The sequence below is a fragment of the Anas acuta genome, chromosome 5 (genome assembly GCF_963932015.1).
Source record: "Anas acuta chromosome 5, bAnaAcu1.1, whole genome shotgun sequence".
NCBI classification, from domain to species: domain Eukaryota; kingdom Metazoa; phylum Chordata; class Aves; order Anseriformes; family Anatidae; genus Anas; species Anas acuta.
The window spans coordinates 59,845,577-59,869,677 of NC_088983.1; the positions used below are offsets into that span (position 1 = coordinate 59,845,577).

At 44.7% G+C, this 24,101-nt stretch overlaps 2 protein-coding genes and 2 long non-coding RNA genes across 17 annotated transcripts; 2 read left to right on the plus strand and 2 right to left on the minus strand.

Annotated features, from left to right (window-relative positions):
• Positions 1-1,041: 1,041 nt before the first annotated feature.
• Positions 1,042-4,714, minus strand: MYOD1 (myogenic differentiation 1). Its single transcript, XM_068685158.1, has 3 exons — positions 4,014-4,714; positions 2,524-2,602; positions 1,042-1,894 (listed from the first exon to the last, which is right to left on the minus strand). Exons 1-3 carry the CDS (start codon positions 4,575-4,577, stop codon positions 1,644-1,646), a joined length of 894 nt encoding a protein of 297 aa, XP_068541259.1. The 5' UTR covers positions 4,578-4,714; the 3' UTR covers positions 1,042-1,643.
• On the plus strand, positions 3,390-4,211 carry LOC137857932 (uncharacterized). The gene is made up of 2 exons (XR_011097400.1): positions 3,390-3,531; positions 3,857-4,211. It is a non-coding gene; the product is annotated as an uncharacterized lncRNA (long non-coding RNA).
• Positions 4,715-4,996: 282 nt separating the features above from the next.
• LOC137857930 (uncharacterized) lies at positions 4,997-22,773 on the plus strand. 14 transcript variants are annotated; one of them, XR_011097391.1, is made up of 11 exons: positions 4,997-5,414; positions 5,760-5,913; positions 6,273-6,364; positions 6,491-6,637; positions 7,310-7,390; positions 9,926-10,167; positions 11,316-11,414; positions 15,784-15,913; positions 18,172-18,251; positions 19,994-20,076; positions 21,708-22,773. It is a non-coding gene; the product is annotated as an uncharacterized lncRNA (long non-coding RNA). The 14 variants fall into 14 exon arrangements; XR_011097393.1 differs by having other exon boundaries at positions 5,774-5,913; XR_011097396.1 differs by having other exon boundaries at positions 4,997-5,173.
• Positions 7,472-12,568, minus strand: LOC137857929 (ferritin light chain-like). The gene is made up of 3 exons (XM_068685159.1): positions 11,973-12,568; positions 9,845-9,991; positions 7,472-8,998 (listed from the first exon to the last, which is right to left on the minus strand). Exons 1-3 carry the CDS (start codon positions 12,153-12,155, stop codon positions 8,492-8,494), a joined length of 837 nt encoding a protein of 278 aa, XP_068541260.1. The 5' UTR covers positions 12,156-12,568; the 3' UTR covers positions 7,472-8,491.
• Positions 22,774-24,101: the final 1,328 nt, after the last annotated feature.

Consider the following 24,101-nt stretch of genomic DNA (forward strand, 5'->3'; position numbering starts at 1 on the left):
TGGGACACCTTTACAGAGCTGGACATCGATGAAGGTGTAGAGGGGACAGCTCTGCCTCAGAGCACCCGTTTGTCATCCACCATGGTCGGCACACACAACGAGGGAGCTGATGAGCTCTTCCCTTCTTCCTTTTCCCTGCTTAAGAGGTAAGAGCTGCTAAGTTTAAACAAAAGCCGTAAATCACAGGGCTATGACAAGGAACAGGTTGTTGAATATGGGCTGTAGCTGCTGGTTATTCTTGTCTGAAAGTACAGATATGCTCTGCTGGTTACTTATCAATGACGATCTGCTCCAGGCTTAACCCTGAGCAGGGCAAGCTTGCGAGGTTACACGTGTATACTGAATGAAACATACCCCGCTGGTAATTTTTAGCGAGGCTCTAAACAAGAAATAAATCCCTGGAGTAGTGTTGCCAGAGATGCATAAAGTTCAAATCCAAATTAAAACTGCCTTTCTTTGGCCTGAATTCTGACCTGAACTTGAGGAAAACCATGATCTATACTTTGAACTTGATGACAGAAAATCACTTGAGATTAAATTCTAATGCCTGATATGACCAAGGTACAAACACTTGAAAATTAAAACTTGAATGGAAAAATCTGAACATCTGTCTCAGGGTGTAGGTCTTGCAAAATATGGTCTCAAGACTTGAACTTACGGTAGCTGCAAGGGATGTTGAAGAATCTGAGTTACCGAGACCAGTAGTCCTGATAAAGCTGTGTAAGCTCAAATCCTACAATGTAATTGTAAACTTGGGGGGAAGAGAAATATGCTTATTTACTTTACAAATCTGTTTTGTAAGGACCATCAGTGTGTAAGACTTGGTTTAGAAATTGCTAAGATACTACGCAAAGAAGGTGGACCCCTGTTCAGCAACGCCGTTACACAAAGTAATTGAAAGTAGTGCAGCTGAAGCATGTTCTTGATTTCGTTGCTGAATCAGAGCCTGTATCTTCTTCCTGCCAAGGCAGCGATCTTAACACCACTCCTAAATGCACTAGTAATTCTAGAAGCCCTAATGAAAGTCAAGATAACGCCATAGATTTTATAAATAAGGGTCTTTATTTAGAATAATGTTGAAAACATTCTTGGCAACCACATTGTATAAATATATAAAGTTAAAGTTTGGCACAACAAACCAAGCAACATTAAATATTTTTTTCCTTTTTTTTTGTTGTTGTTTTTAATCTTTTGTTTTGTTTTTTCCTTTTTTTTTTTTTTTTTTTTTCAAAGCAACTCTTATTTACAATTATACAAAATGTTTTACAAAAAATGGTCCACAACCTTATTTTGGCCAGAACAAGGGGTAATAGGAAGCATCTGTCATGCCACTGCTGTTGTAGATTTCTGTTTTCCTCCACATTCAAGAGCCAGGTTCCTATTCTCCAAAGCCCAGATAAAACATTGGCCATTTCATGGTATACAACTTTATCTCTAGATATATTAAATAACTTTAGTTTAACAACCAATAAATAACTCGGTGTATTTTGATGTAATACAGGTTTGAAAAGTATTGTAAGGAATTTCGCATGATACTTTAAAACTGGAACAAGTCTTGAAGTCTTTTCAGTCTTAGAAGGCAGGTCTCAGAGCTTGGCAGAGTGGAGCAATTTCTTTTCAGTGCAGTCCAGCTGGACCTGCCTTTATAGCACTTGGTAGATAGGGTTGCTGCTGCTGCTCTCCTGGGGAAGAGGGGTGCAGTTGGTGGGGGAAGGAATTTGGGCTCCGCTATCATTCAGGCTTGCTCCTTCCTGGGGGGAACAGGGACTGCCTTCAGCAACAGTTTCAGCTGGAGGCAGTATGGGACATGTGGAGTTGTCTGTGGAAATCCTCTCCACAATGCTTGAGAGGCAATCAAGGCTGGAAACAACAGAACTCTTCCCATGCTTTGGATCTAAAGACAGACAAAGATATGATCAATTTATCCAATGAGTACTGCGTGTCAGTAGGATGTAGTTCTTTCATAAAAACCCCAGCAAGTGGCTGAAAGTACTCATTTGTGAGCATATAAAGATTGAAAGGAAATGAGTATCAATGAAGGATGCCAATTATGACAAAAGACATTGTAATTTGCAAAATGGAAGGGACCTAAGCAAAACATGCTGCTTTTTGGGGAGGGTGGATCCAGGGATTCGCTTCAGCACATAAAAAGGGAATGGAAAATTGGAATTTCATCAGCAATTTCTCCAGCTTGGATTGGTGATATCTGGTTAGAACAGCCTTCATGCAAAACATGGTTAAAGACTGGAGATTAGTTGCCGAGAGGAATGTATTTTTATCCAGACGTTTTATTTGCAAAGTAGGAAATGCAGCTGTAACGCATCCCCATACTTGCAAATACATCTAGAGGAAATCCAATGCTTCTACAAGCATCAGCAGCTTGCTGGCTGAAAAGGCAGGTTCCTTTTTCAGCCCGGCTGGGGTCAGCTAAATGACCAGGGACAGAGAAGGCACAGGGGAGGCTGCTGCATTGGCTGTCCCCGTCGCCGTGTTTCTCACACTGCCACTGCAGCAAATACTCACCATTTGGTGACTCTGTGTAGTAGCTGCTGTCATAGCTGTTTCTTCTACGAGAGCTGCAAGGAGGCCCGCTGTACTCCATCTGGAAAGGAGAGCAGTCTGAGTGAGATCACTGGTTGGGGGGCAGCTTATTCCTCAAATCCCAAGAACTACCTTATTTTGTATTTCAGTCCCCAATTTTCAGTCCCCTAACACTCCAGTCCTGGCTAAAATGCTATCAAGTTTATGTCTTAGAGTGAGGCAGATCTTAACTTGCCTCCCCCCCCAAAAAAAAAAATCACCCCCAAAATATTTTGTGGCACAGCTGTTCCAAAAGGAAAGTTACCGCTGTTGTTACAACTAACGCTGTAGTTTTGCCAAAGAGATGAGGTTTTCCAGCATTCTCACCTGTTATTGCCCTATACATTCATTTTATGATAGGGAGTCCAAGGGAGGAACCAATCTTTTTTTTTTTTTAATTATTTTTGAAGGCTTTTCCAAACGTGAGTTCCTCTTAAAAAGCCTTTAGTCTACCTTTGTCCCTTTTGATTTCCTTCAGTCTCTCTTCCCAGTTCCATTTTGTACAGAAAAGCCCCTAGTTCTTGACCAATATATTTATTTCCCATACTTTCATCTACCATGAAAAGAAAATAACAGGCAGTATTTGTAGGAGGGGGTCATTTGTGTAAATCTTGTCTCCCACCTGCCCACTCTCTCAGTCCCATATATTCAGCTCTGAGCTGATTCTCCTCACCAAAAAATAGAAAATCATCTCAATGCTGAAAGCGCCCTTGTGATCCCATCCCCGGCAGCTGTCCCGCATGCCAGGCACCACATCCCCACCACCCTGCGTCCGAGCAGAGTCCAAGCCCACAGCCCCAGCGATGGGATTAGGCTGTGAGACAGCCTCCCTGCAGCCCTTCTCCCCTCCCCATAACGAGGGAACAGGACTGAAAGCCTGGGGTCTTTTTCTTATTGCTGGGAACTGGGGAGGTGAAGTGTGAGGAGAAGAGGAAAACCGTTTTCAAACAGGTCAAGAAAGACGACAACTGTTGCTTAGACTGCCCTGTTATCATGACGAATGGCAGAAAACAAAACCCAGACTCTCTATCAGTTCCCCTGAGAGTTTTCCCCTGTAATTACCATGACCCTTTTGGGTACTGACACAGCAGAGGAGGTGCCCCGGGAGCTCTGAAGCACGAGGAGGGCTCAGACCTCACTGCGCTCCCTGGTACCCATCCCAGACCGCTCCCCTCACACACTGCCTAACTTCTCCCAGTTTTGTGTTGTTTGTTTGTTTGTTTTTTTTTTTCCCTGGGAAAGGCCCATAACCGATTTTTCTTCTTTTCCTAGACAGCCTGGCGTGGGGACCCTGTTGCTGCTGGCCTTCAAGGCAGGAGAAGGGAGCTCATCTTCTGCCGGGGGAGGCCGTACGCCAGCAGCTACGGGAAGGGCAGGAGGAGGCGACTCGCCCCGTGACGGAGCTCGAGGGGCCTCGGCGATGGGGCACTCACCATGCCGTCGGAGCAGTTGGAGCGGGGGCTGGAGGCGTCCGACTCCCCGCTGTAGTGCTCCAGCACCGGGTAGTAAACGTCCTCCTGCTCCCGCAGCAGCGCCTGCAGGCTCTCGATGTAGCGGATGGCGTTGCGCAGGATCTCCACCTTGGGCAGGCGCTGGTTGGGGTTGGTGGAGGTGCAGCGCTTGAGGGTCTCGAAGGCCTCGTTGACCTTGCTGAGCCGCCGCCTCTCCCTCATGGTGGCGGCTTTCCGCCGGTCGGCGTTGGTGGTCTTCCTCTTGCACGCCTTGCACGCCCACAGCAGGCAGCGGCCGGCCTGGTGGTGCCCGCTGGGCGCCCGCACGTGCTCCTCCTCGTGCGGGTGCCCGTGGTGGTGGTGCCCGTGGTGGTGCGGGTGCTCCTCGGGCTTCAGCAGCCCCCCGACGTGCACCAGCCGGGGGTCCAGGTCCTCGAAGAAGTGCATGTCCGACGTGTTGAAGCACGGGTCGTCGTAGAAGTCGTCGGCGCCCGCGAAGGAGCAGAGGGAGCCCTCCGGCATCTCCATGGCGCCCAGTAAGTCCATGGGGGCGGCGGAGAGGGGGTGACACTTAGGGGGGTCGGGGGGGGCTCCCTGAAGGCTGCCGAGCGCCGGCTGCTGCTGCGGGCACCGCCGCCGACCCCCTCCCCAGCCGCAGCGCTCCGGGAGCGCCGCTCGGGGCTGTATTTATGCCGGAGCCCCCCGGGGGGACGGGACGGGACGGGGCGGAGAGGGGCGGGGAGGGGGCCGTGGAGCACGGAGCCCCCCCCAGGGTGGCCGGGGGGCGGCCCGGCAGCCGCAGGTGCCGCCCGCTCCGCTCCTCTGCTGCCCTTCTGTCGTTGTGTGATTCAGTTTTTTTGCAAACATTCCCAACCTACAGACCCTAATTCCTACTGACTTGTCTTCAAATGCAAAGATAAGAGCTGTTAGGGACATTCTGTCACTACCCCAAATATTTTTTTTATTTTTTTTTTCTTTTAGGTAGATGTTTTGGACTTTGTACAAGTTTGTTCTTTCACTGTATCCAGCGCTGAAAAACGATATGTCCCAAGGAGATCAGCTATTGACCACCCTTACTCATTTACAAGTGTATCTCCCAGCTGTTCGGAGAGGCAGAGCAGCCAGCTTGTGGAAACACTGCTGTTAGTACAGAGGTTCTTTGATCCGGGAGAAATGAACAGATTTTTATTTCTAATCTTTACTGAACAGCTAGAAGTGAAAATAGTTTGTATTCAAAGTAATGCCACACATACAATAGCAGAAAAATGATAAATAGTTTAACGCTGAGCGTGTACAATGGAGTATCAAGGCTTGGTGCTGGCCGTGTGACCTACTCAAAGCACACAAACTCTTTGCAGATTGTTATTTTAATTTGTGGAAAAGGTAATTTTCCTAATAATTACCTCATGCTGTAGCGTATTCTGCCACTGTAAGCGTGCTTCTAGGCTATATTAGACCCCAGAAAAAAGCATTGTGGGACTTGCACACAGATCACATAATTTGGGCAAAGTAGTAACAAATGGCTGGACTTGGACAAGCGATACAAGCAAGACTGTCTGTAACTTAACTGCCCATGAACACGCTTAAGTGCATGAATTCACTGAAGTGAAAAAGTCAGGAAGAAGCCACGAGCAGCTGGTGAGCTCTGCTCGGAGTGGTCTTCCAGTGAAGCTGCCTTTGAAGACTTACCTTGTGCTGCCACCACCAAAACTCATGTTCATTTTCCAGTGTTTTGCCCACAGATGCATTTGTCCAGGAAGATGTTGCCTTCTGCGGTATGCCTGAAAGAAGTCCTTGCAAAAACACAAAATCCTGAGCTGCTCTTCTCAATTTTGTGTGGCCATAGTGGAGAAGAGGAAGGACGGCGTTCTCCATAGAGGCTGTAAGTTAATTCCTTGCTCTGAGAGTAGGCAGCAGCAAGCTCCCTTTCCCTACAACCACAGGCAGTGCTTATGGCAGTGTTTAGAAATACGCCATTGTCAACACCTGTTTGTAAGCCCCTGTAACTCATAACTTCAAGTAAAGATAAGGTCCTTCCAGAGCTTCCAATTTAGATGCAGTTATATAGGGCACTGATGGCTATTCTGAGCAGTGCAGGTTGTGTGTTTGGGTGGTTTTGGACATTGCTTTGCAAGTACAGAGTGTGTATACAATCAGCTAAGGAAGAAAACCTGTATGGTTACTTTAAACTTTGTTGTCACTATAACTGTTCCACATTTACCCTTCGTCTCTGTTTCTCAGGGTATGGTTGAAATGAAGATGAGAAGGCAGAGGCAGATTGTACATCCCATACTACAAAGCACGGAGAGGCTCATCCTATTCACAACTGACAGGTACTGCTGACAGACTTAGTGAGGTAATATTCATAGGCATATGTGCCTCACAGCACAAACAACATGTGGACAAGAAAAACTTCAGCTACCTACGGTTACTGATTTATTTTTTCTTTCTTTTTTCAGATGATAAACTGGGAAAATAGCTGATTGTGAGTTTACCTAAAATTAACAGAATTGTCTTTTCAGGCAGAGGGTCCAGGAGGTATTTTGGAAGAGAAAAAGGCCTGAAGTCTGAAAATGTGCTTGTAACATCCAGCTGCAGAGGTGAAGGTAAGCATCTTTTAGAAACACACGTGGCACTGTTTCAGGGGAAAAGGAGCAGCCCTGCATTGAAAAGTTGGCTTTTTGTTGTGGTGAAACTCGTTTAAGATGTTAAATGCTGGAATCTGTGCCCACACTGTAGAAAGGTAATGACTCCTTAAAGGAGAAGCCCATTGTAGAAGTCAAGCATTGGCTGTACTACTTGTTTTTATTTGGCACTAGTTTATAATTCAACTAGCAGTTTTGCTCACTTCATATTAAGTGAGCTATATTTTAATACAGAGGATGGATTCCATTGCTCTTATTCATGTTGAGCTGTAGTCAGTGGAACTAATTGTTGAATAAGGTATGCTCAGCATGAGAGTGGGTGTTGGAATCCAGCCCAGATGGAAATATCTTTTAAATTTCTGATGTATTCAAGAGCAGGCATCCCCAACAGACAAATCCAGCATGTTCCTAACAGTGACTCCTCCCTAACCACCCCTCCCCCTGAAAAGCTAAATCATTATTAGCAGAAAGTTTGAGAAAGCATCAGCACTGTAATTGTCTATCCTGTGTTTCAACACTACCAGAAATGAAGTAGGCTAATGCAGGTTTGCAGAAATGGGTACTTAACTGCAGCTGTGCATCAAAGTCAAGAGTTTTCCGACCATGTTTCATTGTGCACTGTTCTCACCTTAGTACAGTCTTCTAGCAGTTGTGTCATTCTGCGGTCTACTCTTTTCATCTTTGAAGTCACCTGTGCAACTTTCTCCACAGCAGGTAAGTATTGGTACTGTGTTGTTTGTTTGCAAAAATCTCTTGGGGAAGAGATTTCTGTGTTGTCAAATGGGAAATACGATGTAGATGCTACATGCCATTTTTTAATGTTCAACTGAATTTATTTTTCAAACACGATAGGTATACCGTTTACACTATTACATAAAAGTGTAAGAATCTTTCAACAGAGCAAAACCCATATGCATAAAAAAGTGGTATATAAAAAAAAAAAAAGCAATGTAGCTGATCTAGCCAGTTCCTCTTCCCGTAGCCCGCCCATGTTGAGAAAGAAAGGCACTCTTGTAGCAGGTGAGGGGAAGGAACTTACAGTGATATAATATGCTGATGATCACAGAGTCCAACTCCTGGCTGCACACAGGGCAACCAGGAGTTGTATCCAAAAGTACTGTCCAAATCTTCTTGAGTATTAGATGTGGACCCCTGATTTACCTCATCTGCTTTCCGAGGATGAGAAAAGGCAAATGAGTGCAGTAAAAAACAGCACATAGCCATGTTCCCACTGTTGAGGAAATGTTTGCATCCTTCATCTTGGAGAAGCATACAACTAGAAACAGCTGGGCTGTAAATAAATGAATTGGACTACTTATTTAAGCTGCTACTGTGATAAAAGACTTTTTTAAAACAAGTTTTGTCTTCTAACAAGTTCGTTGCATTATGTTAGTATACTAAAATACCTAATAGTATAAAAAAATATTTAGCTTTTCTCTCAAATGGAAATTACTTTGTACTAAAGTTTGCTTTGAATAAGAGTTGTATATACTGTTAAAAATAATTTGCACAAACTAACCCCATTAGTCATTTAAGACAGAAGAGGCCTAAAAGCTTTGGGTTTCCAGGAAGAATAGCATAGATAAAAATATGATTAATGCTGACAACCTAGGTTAACTAGCAACCTAGCTATCATTTAAGCAAAAAAAAAAAATTATATGGGCTGGATTTTGAGCTGTGGCTCAAAAGATGAGGAAAAGGGTATAAAAAAAAATGGAGTGATACAGCATCATGCCTCCTGGGCTCTCCTTTCCAGGCCACCCTCTGTACAGGTCTGCCTTTAGGAGTTGCCGCACAGCTGCAACAGCCACAGCATTAAACAACCTCCCTCCCCTGCTTCACTTTTGCTCCTGTCCCATCATTATTGCACTGTGGCAGCGTGGCAGTGCAGTGGATGGTTGCATATATTGGCCCTATGTTATTCCTGTGCTGGAAAAAATCTTTCTGGGGTCGCTTCAAACCCTCTGCAGCTCCTGTACCCTGCTGGAGAGGCGGGCAGGGGCTGCACTGCTGACCAGGCTCCAACTCTATGCCTGTTCTGAACTCCTTCTGCAACCGGTCCATAAAGTAATCCCCAAGACTATTTCTGCCATCCTGGGAACAATCAAGCCTGCGAGCATTGGTCAGAAGATCTCCCATCAGCTTGATCTTCCGGATTTTGGGCCCAATGAATTGTTTCTTGATAGTGCTTGCGCTATGAGGGTCTGCGTTTTCAATGCTTATGGCATAAAGTTCTTCAAAATACCGAGTCATAGTTTTCCACTGTACCATTGCTAGCTCCAGAGCTTTCACCAGACCGACTGCGTAGTCATAGTTTGGTTCCTAGAAGGAAAGACAGAATTACATTTACACAGATGAACAGCTCATCTTACCGTGTTCCGTGTTTTCCTGCAATTTACCTGGCCCTCTAAATATGACATGTTAGGATTTTGCAACAACAACTCCTAGCTTGCAGCAGCTGTTATTTCTTGCTGGCTGTAAACACACCTAAGTGGCAGAACCCAAACACTTTTTTAAGAAACAGGGATTCAGAAAGCAACAATGGCTTTTTTTCCCCTACAGCTTACCAGATGCCATGGTAGTCCAAAGGGAGTATTCTGCATTAACTATTAAGAGAATACAAACTTGTTAGAGGAATATCCAGCCCTTTAACAATTTTGTTGGTTTTTTTTTTTTGTTTGTTTGTTCGGTTTTCTTACTGGTAACTTTGAGTTACTCCTTTGTATCTGTGAAACCTTAGTCAGACAGATCTCTTAGTTCAAAGCCTGTCTTGAACTATAACAGATCTGCCTTCTAGGCTTCTATGTGGTTTCAACGTGAAGGCAGACAAGTTGGCTGTCTCAGCATTGAAACAGTTTAAGGAGCCTCACATTATCCATCACAGCACACTGGAAACAGCAGTCTCCAGCTGAGTGTAAGGAAGAGGGGACCATTGTTTATATTCTTTTTGGATAGAAGAGCAACCACACAGAGTTAGGACTGCATGTCTGACAGCTTCCAGGTGCTGTAATCAAGAACAAAAGCATGTGCACTAATAGGACAGGGAAACTGTATCTGGAAATCTAACAGGATGAACACGGGGAGCTGAAGTACCAACACTATAATGCAAGAAGTTAGAATAATTACAGCTCATTGCAAATGCTTGAAAACTTCTTGTTTGCTACACACCTGGATGGTTTTACCACAGTAATGGCCTCCTCTTTCTTGCTGATACTCCATCAAAGCCTCTGCAGCTTTTCTCTCTTCCAGAGCTTGATGACAGAAGAACTTGGAAACATTCGGTAGAGCCACGTGTGATTGATCAAAATATTCACCCTAAGCAAACAAACAAAACAAAAAAAAAAACACAAACAAGCAATGTTAGGATTTGCTAGAGATGGGATTTACCTGCAGCAGAACGTGACTATCAGAATCCATGAGATGCTTCCAAAAGAACTTGTTCTACCAGCACAATCACTTTGAAGGTCTTCATCCACTTTTTCTGCAATAAAGTCTTACTGTCTGCAACAGAAAAATCTTTACTTCTATTAGAACTCCTATCCTTTAATTCTAGATACATTGCCATAAGTACGAATGCTCTCTCAGTTAGGAAAATATTCTGAGGATCTCAGCTAAGTTTTGTTTGTTTTACTTCCTAAAACATAGTCCCCACAGGGAACATACAATTTCTCTCCTTAGGCCAGCATTCCAGTGAAAAAGAAAGCTTTCAAAGCTATGAAAAAGTTGAGGCAAATGCAAAAAGAGAACAAGCATAACTTTGCATCCATTTATCACCTTCATTATGGATAATGCTATTCCCACATAAATACTACTACTACTGAACTATACGTTGTACATGTACAGTACAATACTATACCATAATATAATTGAGTGTTGTATATAGCTCTTGCCAAGAATACTTCAGAAGTATTAAAACTGTAAACCCACCACAGGCTTGTTCTGTTCCATATGGGAAATTAATGGTTTTAATAATCACTGCAATATTTGACTACATTATTAGAGCCCTCAACAATTCTGTCAGGAGAACTTTGTCTGTGACATTGCTGTCCTATAAACAGAATGCACTGGAGAGAGGTAGCAGTGGGAAGCCACCAGCTTATAGAGACTTCAACACTAGCTCTGCTCCACTTTGATGTTGAAGACAGAGGCAACAGCTGGAAATACGCAAGAAAGGAATTGAGGGAGCTACAGTATCTTGGTCTGCTCATTCCCTAAACATGCAGATGCAACACAGCTTTTGCCTCTTGGACATAGTCTGTGTGGGAGTCCTGCATATCAAGCTGTTGGCTTGTAGAATGCCTATGAGGGGAGAAGGACAAATGTGTGCATTTCCTAAGTTTTTCTTCTTCCTATTGTCTTGCCTGCTTTGATCTGTTGCCCTGCATAATAATGAATTAGTTGTGTTTCACCTTCTGCTTATCTGCTTACAAAAAGCGCATAAAGTTTATATGCACAATACCACAAGTTGGTATTTTAATTACCACCTAGGATACCCCCACACCTGGGACACACATACACATGCATCACAGTAAGGCATTCTAGGGCAAGCGCACACTGGAATGTTTTATTAAAACATCGCTGTAATACTTGCATAATCCTGTTCCTGCAGCCACTCATTCATTCATGTTTCTGTTTACAGAAGAGTCGAAACACCACATTTTATAACAAGTTCTTCAGTGCGAGGGTGCTGCAGGACTTCAAGAAGAGCCATAGTTACCGCATCTACTTAACTGTTAAGGTAAATCTTTTATGGAAATCATTAAATGTTTTTAAACTGCTCATATTTTTAGGTTTATCTACGGTCTGTTTCTAGTTAGGCTTCTTCCAGCTCTCAATCACTAGCATTACTTTAATCCATGTGCTTAACTAGTTGTTGTTTTGCTGTATACTTAATTTTTGTTGGTTTAAGACTCGGCTTCATCAAAGATCTGGGGGATATACGGAACGTGGTGCTTCTCCGCAGATGCCTGGCATCTGAAGGGAGGGCATTGATGATCTCTTTTTTATCGTAATGGCTTCATTAAAACACTTGAAGCCTTAGTATTTGATGCGTGGCCAGTCACACGCAGGTTAGGTGATAGCAGAGCTATCTTTTTTAAAGCCTGCAGAGCGAGCACGGAGGCTGACGAGCAGCCACCTCACAACCTACGCTTTCAGATTCACCACGCTTGCAAAATTTTGGGGGAGAAGAAACAGCCCCGGCACCGCCAGCACCCCTGCTCCCTCTCCTCACAGAGGAGGCTCCCCCGCCTCGAAGCTCTCCCGACCCCCCTCCTGCCCTCCTCCTCCTCCTCACCAGCGCCTGCAGGCTGTAGGCGAGCTCCAGCAGGGCTCCGGTGACCCCGCACAGCCCTTCCTCCACGGCCACCGGGAAGCTCTGCCTCAGGCGGCCGGCGGGCAGCGGGCGGTGCGCGGGGCAGGCGGGCAGCGACACCCGGGGCCGCTTGGAGCGCGGCTCGGCCATGGCGGGCGCCGCCATGGGGCAGCGGGGCCGGGCTGCCCGCTCCGCCTCATATAGGGCCGGGCACCTGCGGCGCACCTTGCCCGGCGGGGCAGGAGGGAGCGGCCGCCGCCATTTCGTGCCCGCCCCGCCCCGGTGCCCGTCCCCTCAGCCCCTGGTCAGCGTTAGGTCCGCGAGTGGTTGAGCCAAAGCGGTGTTAGGTGTCCCAGTCCCAGGCATGGAGTGTGTTGAGGAGCTGGAAAATGCAGGCGTCTGGCGTTTTCAGCCACTTCCTTGTGTGGGTTTTGTGCTGCGTGTCGCTGCTGGAGCTTGTGCTTTGAGCGGGGAAAAGCCGTCGCAGCGGAAACGCTGCTGGAGGCTGCGTGTGAAGCGTGGCCCCAGTGCCCTTAATCTCTGTACGCCCTCCAAATCCGATATTTTTCTGCTCAGTGACTTTCTGCTGAGCAAGCATGCTGCTCGGTGGAATATTTTTCGAACAGGAGCAGCCCCAGAGAGCCATTCGCAAGGACTGCAGGGGCAGTGCCATCAGCCCATTGCGTGCCCAAATTGTCATCGGAGCACGCAGCAGACAGCAGTCCGGGGCTGGCAGGAGAGCTGCTCATCAGAAACCTGTGTGCTTCCAGTTCAGCGCCTCTGTCTTTTATGCTGTTCAACCCTCTTTGTTTGACGTGATTTCCCATCATTTGTACTTCTGATTCTTCACACCATAGCCAAGTGAAATCAGAAGTTCCAGTAAAACTATGTAAAGTTGCCGTTAAAAGTAAATAAATAATAATAATAATAAAAAAAATTACGGTTAAACTGCATGTGAGTGCAGCTTGCCCTTAGTATTTCAACCCAGAAGTAAGTACCTGAATTCACAAGTTACGCTATATTCACAGGGCAGTTCAACGCTGTGTGACCTAGTTCTGCAGGCAATAAGGGTCCCGCTTTTAGTTGTGGCACTAGGGACTTCTGCTGGGATGATGCACGTCAGACTTCATACTTTTCAGCTCCCTGCATGCCAGCTGCCGTTGTTTTAGCCAGTGAAGCAGTGGCGTGTGTTTTACAATTCCAGCATAATTCTTTGAAGGCCTAAGAAAAATAAAAAGGGCAAGTGTGTGGTGTCTCTGTGAGCATGCAGTATTGCCTTCCTAATATAAAACAATATCCAGTGACCTCCCTTCTGTGGGCAATCCAAAGAATTTCAAGTGTGAAAACAAAATAGAAAGCAAGTTAGCTTGTGTCCATGAAAAGCTCATAGTATGTTTTCTTAGAGGGGCCTGTGTGTTCATAGTGGTAATTTCTGAGCATACTAGTGCATGCATGCTCATGTCTGTATTAGTGGACTTGCGATCATATGCTGACTTTTGGAAGTCAGTATTTTATGTTATCCCACGCCAATGATAGAGAACTAAGATGCAAAGACGTTTCTTAAGTCTACATATGAAGCATAGGCCCAGTCTGAAAACTATCTCATAGTCTCCTTGATCTCCACCCATTCAGTAACTGCTTGTTTTATGAGAACATCACTGAATTTATTTTGCTTTGCGCCTCACAGAATTAAAAGAAATACATGTAATTGGTACTGCAGTTAAATTTGTTACGGAAAATTTTCATTACAAATTAATCTAGGGATTCTTGCTACGCAGGATGAGGTGGTCTCACATGCTGGTCATACCTGGACTGAGGAAATTACCATCTGTTCCAAAACCTTGTGATCTCAATTTTGATTTTTAAATAATGCTGTATCCTAGGAGGATGAGTGCTTTGTTCAGTTTCCTAGGTAGTAACAACATCTCAGCATGGCATGGAGTAAACACAGTGCCTGGTATCAGGTAGGGGGCTTGTAAGATAGTTGAGCTGGTTTTCATCTACCCTAAACTGAGGAGAAAGTAGTAGGTTTCTTTCTGAAACCATATGCTTTAGAAAAGCTACTACCCACTTGGGGTAACAATGTATGTGGATGACTTCTATACAAGTGAATCTGGGTTAGTTCTTTACTCCTGCTATATCCTGAAGTACAAAGGTGCTTTACAGATTGCCTGAACAAACAGCCCTTCGTGGGGTGACAGAGGTTGGACACTGAGGGAAAGCATGAGGAGGTAGTTCAGTGCAAGCCACTGCAAGCAAGGGCTTTGTAAATAGCATTGGTGAGGGGATTGGCCCTCCTCATTCCCATAATCCAGGATTATCTACATGCGTAATGTCAGGCACGTGCCTTGATTTACATTTGTGATTTGGGATGATTTTGGTACAACACATTTGAAAGAGTGTTGAAAAGCAGTATGCCAGAGTGGGAAGCTGAGCAGCCACAGCGTGGTATACAGAAAAGAAGCTCTCTTACAACATGCCCCCCTTTTAGTTCTTTGGCAGAGAGTCACAAAGAGGACAGAGTTACTGTCATAGGGCTTCAGCAGTCATCTGAAGATAGCTTTTCTGTTAAGACTACTAGCAAACATTTAATTGAATCTGGCCATTTTCTGCCTTGATTGTCTGTCCTTGAAAGCTGCAGTTTGTATTCTGGAGTTTGCGTTTTCTGTCCTTTAACCACAGGTAGCAAGAATTGTGGCTGTGTTGCTTCTGTCCAGCCACCATCTGTTAGCTTCTTCCTAGCTGTGGCAGATTTTTCATACTATATCTAACGCTGCCAAACTTTTTTCTTAACATGATGATTCAGCGGCCATCAATAGCTATGATGAAAGTTGAGGGCTAAATTAGAAGAAAGCAGTAAACAAATGTATGATGTGTATTCCTGTAAATTAGCCGTCTTCGTTCGTGATTTTATTTCGTAATTAAGTGAAACCTAAGCTCTCTGGCAGGAAATGGAGAAGGATTCATACAAGCACCCGTGAATTCACAATCACTTGTGTTGGACTTGAAGACATTTTGCCCCTTTATCCATATGCTTTGCTGTTCTCAACAGGTGCTTCATTTCACTGTTTTCTCTGATCCCGCTCTGTTTCATTTCCCTTTTTCCATGGAAGAAAAGCCAGCAAGACTTCTGAGTTGTTTCTGTGCCTTTTTGTACCGTATGACTCATAGAGTTAAAAAAGCAGCCTGAAATTTGGGAGGTTACTACTTAAGCGAGCATAGAAAAACAACTTCTTTTAAAATGGCCTGACAGTAAAAGCAGTCCTCAGCAAAACAGGAGATGGCCCCGTGGTGACAGCAGCACTGTGACCAAGCTGCGAGGGGAACGTTCTGGCATAGATTTTTTTTTGTCTCTGTGTCACCGAGCAAATGTAAAGAGTTCAGGAAGGTCCACTTTGTTTTAGTGCTGTGAAATCAGCATGCTGTAGCTATGTGAGAGAAGGGCATTTCAGAAGCTGAACTTAGAGCCTAGTTCTACCAAAGTGAGTGTCTTGTTCTTGCTAATATCAAACAGAGCAGACAGGAGTATATATGTGTATACAGACAGTGTATATATGTGTATATACACACATGTATGTATGTATTTAATTTCCTAAAACAAGGTACCACAGTGAAATCCCGTACACAAAATATTTTAATTCTGATTTAGGAAGTCATTTTCGAAGTACATTTTCTTCTTTTTGCAATGAGGTTCTTTCTTAAAGAACTTTCTAAATGTTGAATTATACCAACTCCTGTGTTAAGGAGACAAATCTTTGAAACTTTACCGATTGAAATCCGTCCTTTACTCCAGACAGAATATGCCCACCGCCCATTAGCACATCTATGCTGTGTCTAAAGCATAGCCCGGGCCAACTCGTCCTCGCCCTTTGCTCCTGCCCTGCTTCATGTGGCCCCCAGGGGCAGCTCCGTGCCCACAGCAGGTATGTTGTGTTGTGGGGTGAGTGGGTGCTTCCAGCCAGGCCTAAAAGATGTAAGAGGCCTAAAATGATGAGATGCAGATGGAGCAGCACAGGGCTTGGCCCTTCAATCTCTATTGCTTCTCTCACCAATAAACTCTAAGTGGGCTATTACTGTCCATTGGTACCGGCTGATATTACCCATCTCGTTTCTTGGAGAGGCTGCACATAAGATGAAATCAGCAGGGTTTGTTTTTGCAATTGTTCTTTCAAATTATACTGAAAAAAGCACAGGCCAGCAAACATAAGGCTCATTGATGTGATCTGTCCGTGGCACACCGTATGGCCAGGCACTGACTGCAGGTTGAATCCGCTGGGTCTCAGCACTGGAACAAATTTAAGGGGATTCTGAGGAATTTCTGAAAACACGTGGTGTGCCCCAGGCAGTGCGTTACATAAGGGAGTTGTGCAATCCCAAACTACCTAAAGTCTTTCATAATTTGTATCCTGTGCCTTCCTGTTCTACTTTTACTTTTTTTCCACATCTGTGGACAAGAATCTGTACTTAATTTTTGGACAAACGAGAAAATGAGACTTGACATGTTGGAAAAGGCAGTGCCCCCTTTTAGGTACAGCTTGTGCCATGTGAAATCAGTGGTTGCAGGTCACGCCTTCCAGGCAGTGTAAACTTGGGTAGGTGTGCTCCACACTCAGCGGCCCTTGAAAGAACATCAGATCTCTTTGAGCTGAGGATGAGCAGATGCACTCTGTCCATACTGAGAGTATTTGGGCTCTAGTAATATTTGCCTGTAGTAAACTACATCGTCTGATGAAGGTCCAAAGCCTTTTATTGTCCTGCTACTGTATTTCGCTGATAATCACTGTTCTTAGTGTCCTTGCTAATACCAAGAGCTCCTGCTTCTGAAGTACAGATAAACCAGGGGCTTAAATGGTTTGGCTGATGACATTTGCTACTTGGCTTGAGAGAGAGAAGAAATTGAAGCCATGGATGTAGTGAGAGGTTTGGAAGATGTTTGCAGGTGAAGGAGAGATTATTCCAAATGTTTTAGCTTTTGCATTCGTCAAAAAAATGAGTGAGCCGTTTTCACAGTCTTTGTTTGAAAAAGATCCCTCTCAATGTATAAATGAAGCTGAGCCAAAAAAAAAAAAAAATCAGTCTTTTTTTTTTTTTTTTAATTTAATGTGAACATTCATCAGGTAAATGTTTAAAATTTTGTATTAATACACTTCTAATGGGGGTAAATCGGGCAAACCAGAAGTGGTTAATTTCACTCAAGCAGCACAGACCTTAAAGACTAGGGTAAATTCCTGTGAAGTAATTCCTCTTCTAGTTGCAGTCACAGAATGACCCTTTATTACTGCTTTCTGCTCAAAGCACCTTTTGTAAGCCATCTGTATATTATCCTTTATCACCTAGGTGTTGTGGTTCCATGGGGTTTCCCTTTCTGATCATTTTCCACCTAAATTTAATGGCTTTATATCCATTATAAAGTTGTTACGAGGGCAGGTGTTAGGCTGTAGGCTGTTTGTGGCAGTGTGTCCCAGGCAAACTCTCCTGTGCCAGCTCGCAAGGATCAGACAAATCACTTCTGATTTCATTGTCTGTGTGCAGAGGATCTCTAGATTTGGGCATTTGCCTGGTTTTGCTGGAATCGTGGCACTGAAGGCAGCCAGCAACATTAGCTGACAGTCCTGGGAAGGTGCTTATTCTGGCCTTTAGGACACCGTGGCATTACCCAGAGTGGTTCAGTGAAGCCTTTTCTTTTTGATTATTAGACCACAGCTCCAGTTACTGTCATTTTTATAATTCAGAAATCGCTTCCCCGAGCATTTGCAAATTTTGCAGAACTGCTTGTTCTCTGGTTGAAATCCTGCATACTGAGCATCTGCCTGAGGCAAAGGCAAAAAAGTTAGCTTTGATACTCCAAAACTGGTCGAATAAATCCTGTGCAGCTGGTCTGCGTGAAATGTGCCTGGTGACAGCAAGCCGCAGAGAGGATTCGGGGGTTTAGGAAAAGCTCTGTGCCCTTCTGGCAAAATAATATGAGAAGAAAATTTTGCTTGAAGCCAACTGAGCCAGGAGCTGCTTCTGGAAGGGTTTCTTGCACTCTTCCCAGACTATTTTGTAGCGGCCACAGATGGATAATGCACTGGGCTATGAGGACCACTGGCCAGAGCAAGAACGTGTCAATTCTTATGATGCCTGGGCTGACAGATTTCTCTTAAGGGAATCTAACTGGGTTTGGTTTGGTGTGTTTCAGGACAGGATCATCCTTGTTCCTGTTAAAGCATGCTCATGATCTGGACTCTGGGACCCAAGCAGGACTGAGGGATACATCTGGTAAGGCAGTGGTAAGGCCATGTTACATGTGTAGAGAAGGGTGTTGAAGTTTGCCCTGCGTAGCTTATGACTTTCATCTCTTTGTTGTGAAGCAAGGGGCAGGAAGGTTTATTTTCCTTTTTAAAGGAAGGTCAGTGCAGAGCAAAGAGAGGAGGTGAAATCCTGGGGAAAACCGAAAAGGGAACAGAAGCAGCACTGAGAGTGGGCCAAATCTTTTACTGGCATATATGAGCATTACTCATATAACTTCAAGAGAATACATGCTTTAACTGAGCATGTACCAGCTGAGGACCTGGCCCATAATATCCTTTATAAAGCTCTGATTCCTCCCCAAATAGTTTTTCCCTCCCTCTTCAAAGAGGCACCTGTTGTTGGTGGAGTTGGTGATGATACCGGATTAGTGCACATGCGGTCAGCCCGCTTGGCCTCGGCCCTTTGGACCCAAAATGAACTCCAGCTGCTGTTGCCCAGAGCAGGTGCTTCATCCAGCCCTAGCAGCTGTCTGAACGTACACTGCCATGGCCAACAGGAGGGGGTAGGCTCTGAGCTACCCGGAGGAAGAGCTGATCAGCAGGAGGGAAGGAAAAGGGAGTGTGCTGCAGAGATGGGATTTTTACACTCAGCATTTAGCAGAAGAAAATTGTCGTAGCATGTCATGGTGGAACTGGGACACAGGGGCTGGCGTTCTGAGCCTGCATAGCCCAGGGATGGGTGTTGGTTCCCAAAATGAGGCTGAGGGACCTCTGAATACCAGCAGGGCCGTGACAAACATTTGATCTCCGTGCTCCTGAACCTGTCTTGTCAGGTACACGGCCACCTGTGAGAAATTTGGAGGGCTGGTAGCATTTCATAGTTGTTTGGTGTTCATAGCTGCTGGTTTAAAGCTCCAGTGAGCTGCCTGGCAGAGGTGAGATTAGGCACAGAGCAGCGTGCAGGATGATAGTTCTCTAGGTGTGACAGCTGGGGCATCACACACACACTGCCAAAATCAGCAGCCAGGGAAGAAGACAAAATCAGAGAAACTGGGGTTAAGAAGCAGCTGCAGGAGTGGAGGAAATGGTGCCAGGTCAATGGAGGGTGAGGAGACAACGTGAGGGAACAAAGAAGGGTAATTCAGGAGAGGCCTTGCTGTCTCGGGTTGCTTGTTCTCCAGCCATTAAGGCATGGAAGTTGCTGGGTGAAGTTGTTTGACCAATGAATAGTGAGTGGAAAAGGACTGCTGTGGGGTGAATGGTATAAGAAGGGGGCCTGTCCTCAATATGGGGAGGCAACAAGGAGAATGAAGTCGTGCCCTCAGTATGACGGATGAAGTTAGGCCCTCAGTAAGAGAGAATGAAGTTATGTCATCAATGCAGAAGTAGCAGTTACTGGTCCTAAAAGAGCCCTGCTTACCATGTGGCCATTACGCCACATAAGCCCAGGAGAAAAACAAGAATATTGGAGGCCTCTCCTTCTCAGGAAATGGGATTTCCGCAGGTACTCGGTTGTAAATGCTGTACATGCTTCTAAGGCTTGGCACAGGGCGTTGCTAAATCCTGATTCAGGATGCAGGAATGTTTCGTGGCCCCTGCCATGTAAACTGTAGTCTGCCCATGTTTGGAAATCAGCCGTCAGTGATGGCAGGAGACAAGTATGGGTGAAATGAGCAGCTTGGCTTCAGCACTGAGCAAGACTTGTTAACATCCTGAGTGCAGATGGCCAGCTCGTATTGTGAGTAATGAATACTATGCTCTTCTCTGCAGCTGATGATGAGAGGCTGAATGGTCTTCATCCCCTTGCAGGATTTGACAGAGTGACGTAGTATTTTATCCCTTTTCAAGATTAGGTAAGTTTGCTAGACATAATGTTCATACAGAATTAGAAAAACTCCGGATAGCCAAAGGTACTGACTTAAGATCATCTGTGTGGCGGCAGGGAAATTATTTCCATTTTGGCTTACTTGCCTCTCAGATTGGTTAGGGTATCCAGCTGATTTCAGTCGTTCTGTTGGACTAAAAGCTATTCCTCCTGTAACAGGCCTGAACAATTCCTGTCCCAGTGCAGTTCTTCCATCATGTATCGCTCCTATTTGTATTGTTTCCATGTTAAAATTAAGGAATTGACGTGTGTCTGTGTGAAGGAAGGCATTCTCTGTCTTAGTGTCCCTTTGTTTTTAGCAGTTTCAGTAAATTCCAGTTCACTCTTGCTGCTGCAGCCTTATCAGCAGCGGTTCCCCACTGGCTCCTGATCTGCCCAGTAGCACGGCTGGGTGCTGTGCACACCTGTACTGCTTCACTCGGGTGAAGTGGTTGATGTTGCCCTGCCTTATTCCTCTGTACCCCTCTTCTTCAGTTTCCTGGCACTGTGGTGTGAATAGAGAAAAATGGAGGTGCAACTTCCTAGTCCTTTTGGTGTCGGAAATTAAGATAAAACAAAACCTGGAAGCGCACCAAATGCCATTCTCAAAGTGGCCCAAGATCTGTATTTAAGTATGGCGGCATGTTTAATCTTGTTTTCTGGAGATTTTTATCCACCTACACGTGGATAGGGTTTTTTGAAGCGCCTCTGTCACTGATTTAAATGCAATTAGGTATGAAGGAGCTTTGCAGATTTAAGCTATTACCAAACGGTGCGTGGCACTGTCCAGTGTGAGGCACAGCAAAGTGAAGCACTTTGGATGCTGTAAGTCATAACATATTAATTGCTGGATTAAGACTAAGGAAGTAGAGATTTTCAGTAGCCCTCCATGTTTTGGGGATCTGGACAACAGAGGGTTGTACTTTGTGTGAAGCCCACGTTACGCTGTTTAGGAATTCCAAATTCAAGATCAAAAATACCATGAGTGCCCTTTTAGCATACAGCCAACAATTAGCTTGCTGTCATTAAGAAAAACAATCATTAAGTGGAGAGTGAAAGCAGTAGCATCAGAAGTGGACCTTGACAGAGTGGTAACATACAGTCAGAGCGAGTGACATTCTTCACACCTGCTGTGGTGCATAACAGTAGCTGGCTGCCTTAGCCCGTGGCACGACAAGCAGAGCATTGTGCTGTGACACAGCCTGGACAGCGATTGAATTACACACCGATTAGCTCTTGGGCTTCTCTCTGTCAGTGTGGACAATGAAGAATCAGAGAAGTGGACATGAGAGCTTTAGCAGGCCTTGTGCTCTCGAATGGAGGAGGATTAGTTGGTAAATGGTAAATTGTGTTGGGGCCAACAGTCGTAAAACTGAGCTTTGCCCTTCTGCTGCCTCAAAGGCACAGGCTTTGCAGAAAGCCCCTTCTCCCCGCCTGCTTTGACTGACTGCTGTGATTTGGGGAGAGGGTGGACATGTAGAGTCTGCTCCTCCTGTTCTCTGCCAAAGAAGGAAGGAGGTGCTGGTACATTCATATGAATTTTGCCCCTTGCTGTCTTACTGCTTTTTTTCTCAGAAGGGGCACGGTGTTAAATTAATCAGTCTTCTGCTATTTCCACAGGGATGCAGAAACTGTGGGATTTGCCTCTCCCACTGAGGTGCTGCTGCCTGGTTCACTGCCTGGCGGAGAATGTCTGTAAAAGCTGATTTAACCAGAAAAAAAAAAGTGTGTATCCTTTCTCAGGAGATCCACAGCAGGGCTGAAGCATTGCAAACGTTGCATCCGTTTCCTCCTGTCGTCTGCTCCCACGTGACGGCAGTGCCTGTGCTGTGCTCTCAGCTCACCCTGCAAATGCTCCTTGTGGTGGGAGTTAGCACAGAGCTGGTGCAGAGGACTTTGTGTTTGTTGGCAGCATCCTTGCTTGCATTCCACTGGCACCAGCTGCTCGACACACAGGAGCCCAAGGTGGCAAATGCTCTTACATTCTCTTTCAATTTTCAGGTGAAGGTCTATATCACATTAACCTCTTTTGTTCTGGGGGGAAATGGTAAGGCTTTTATTTATTTCTTTTTAAGAAAAACACATTAAACCCAAGTGGGAGAAACGACTGCGTTGCATACTGTGGTTGGGAGCGCAGGGTATTTGCGTTCCATCTGATCTGAAGCTTCCACTCCCTGCAGTTACTAAATCTGGTAGCTACTGGCAGGAGCATAGACCCAGAGATGGGCAGGACTAGTTTGCCATGCCAAATGTTTTTCTGTTGCCCTCATGCTATTTTCTAGAACTAAAGATTTTACTGTGATAAAGATGACATCCTGAAGCACTGTAGGAGGTAAGAGGATGTAACTGCACTTGACCTGAACTTGGATTAGGTATGTCTCTGATCCTGTACCCATCTTGAACTTACCAGTGAATAACTACGTATGTGAACAATGAAAATATGACCTTCTTGTTCTGTAAATACAAAAAAGAAAGGAACAGCTTTGAAAATCCAGCCATCCTTCAAGTTCTCTGAGAGCATGAAGACCCTGAGTCATCACAGTGAAATTCAACAGGAATGTTCTTATTAGTGGACTGAGGATATAGATGTGGTTTTATATGTGGAAACCTGTATTTATATGTGGAAATCTGTATTTTTTTCCAGTAGTCTTCGTTACTGTAATAAACGATGCTCTCTCTCCCTGCAGTCTTTTATCTTATCTGTTTATAGTATTGTTGTTGTTTTTTTTTTTTGATGTTTGTTGTTTTGTTTTGTTTTTTTAGCAAGGAAGCAATGCATACCTAAATACTTTAAGACTGTAAAAAAGGCTTTAGTGTTATACCATTTAAAAAGAATTCCTTGTGTTTTGGTTGCTAGTCTGAAGTGAGAAAAGATATTTTAATTTCATATTCCTAAAAGCAGTAATGGATTTGCTGTAATACACCAGTTTAGAGCAATTTGCTCATAAACTGTAAGTTCCAGAAAATCCCTCAAATTCTCTAAGCTGTTTTCTCTCATAGGTGGAAAATCCTCAGCACCTTCTAAAAGATGTTTGCATAGGCTCATATACCGCAAAAGGTAGGGTATGTAGAGGTTGGATTGATTTGTGTTTTTTTTTAAAGCTCCAACAAACAAAAAGAAACTTAAATTCAGCTGTTGTCCAACGTAGTCAGTACTGATTATTGACAGTTCATTTTCAAAATAGGAAAATAAGAGGTATTCTAAGTAGCCGGTGCTTTAAGATGGAATATTTCAAAGGTAAGTTTTAAAGAAAAAATAGAGAAAAAGTCATTCGCCAGTGCTGATAACCGACAGAGGTTAATACCAGCTGACATCACGTTGGAAGCGTATAGCATTTTGTCAATGGTTATTAATGCCCTGCTGCGGGGAGACAGGCAGTGCCAGCTGGTGTGGTGCAGCTCTGCGGGTGTGCCCTGGCTGCTGCTCAGAAAGGTGGGCGCGTGAGGAGGGCTCAGGTCTACTCCCTACCTGGTCGTCGCTCCACTGAAACAGGAGGAAAGGAGATAGTGCGAGAAGGTAGGTCCAGCGCCTCGCTTCTGCCTTCAGAACAGGTCTCTGAGAGCAAAGCAGGAGATGAGCCAGCAGCAGAGGTCTACAGTCGTATTTCAGAAGGCACCGATGACTTGTGTTCAGTTCAGATCTTCAGGACTAAAGACCTTTGGAAGGAAACAGAATGAACTTCAGAAAAATGTGCATGGAAATAATGTCAGTAGGCTTGGGGAAGAATCCTATGTTAATTTAAGAAAGCCTCAGAGCTTTGGACATCAATGGAAAGAAGTCAGAAACAGTGTGGAGTGGAGGAAAGCCCTTGAGAGGAAGAGGAAGGAACTTTGTAATGGCAGACTGATGATGAATATAGAACAATTAATTAGCTTTGACTACACCATATTCATTATACATCGATGTGTAGGTTTAGCTGACTCGCTTGGGGCTAGCTACAACTTTGTGTAATACCTTTGAATTACATCCACCATAGGGGAACGAGAGAGATACAAAAAGGTGCAGTATGTCAG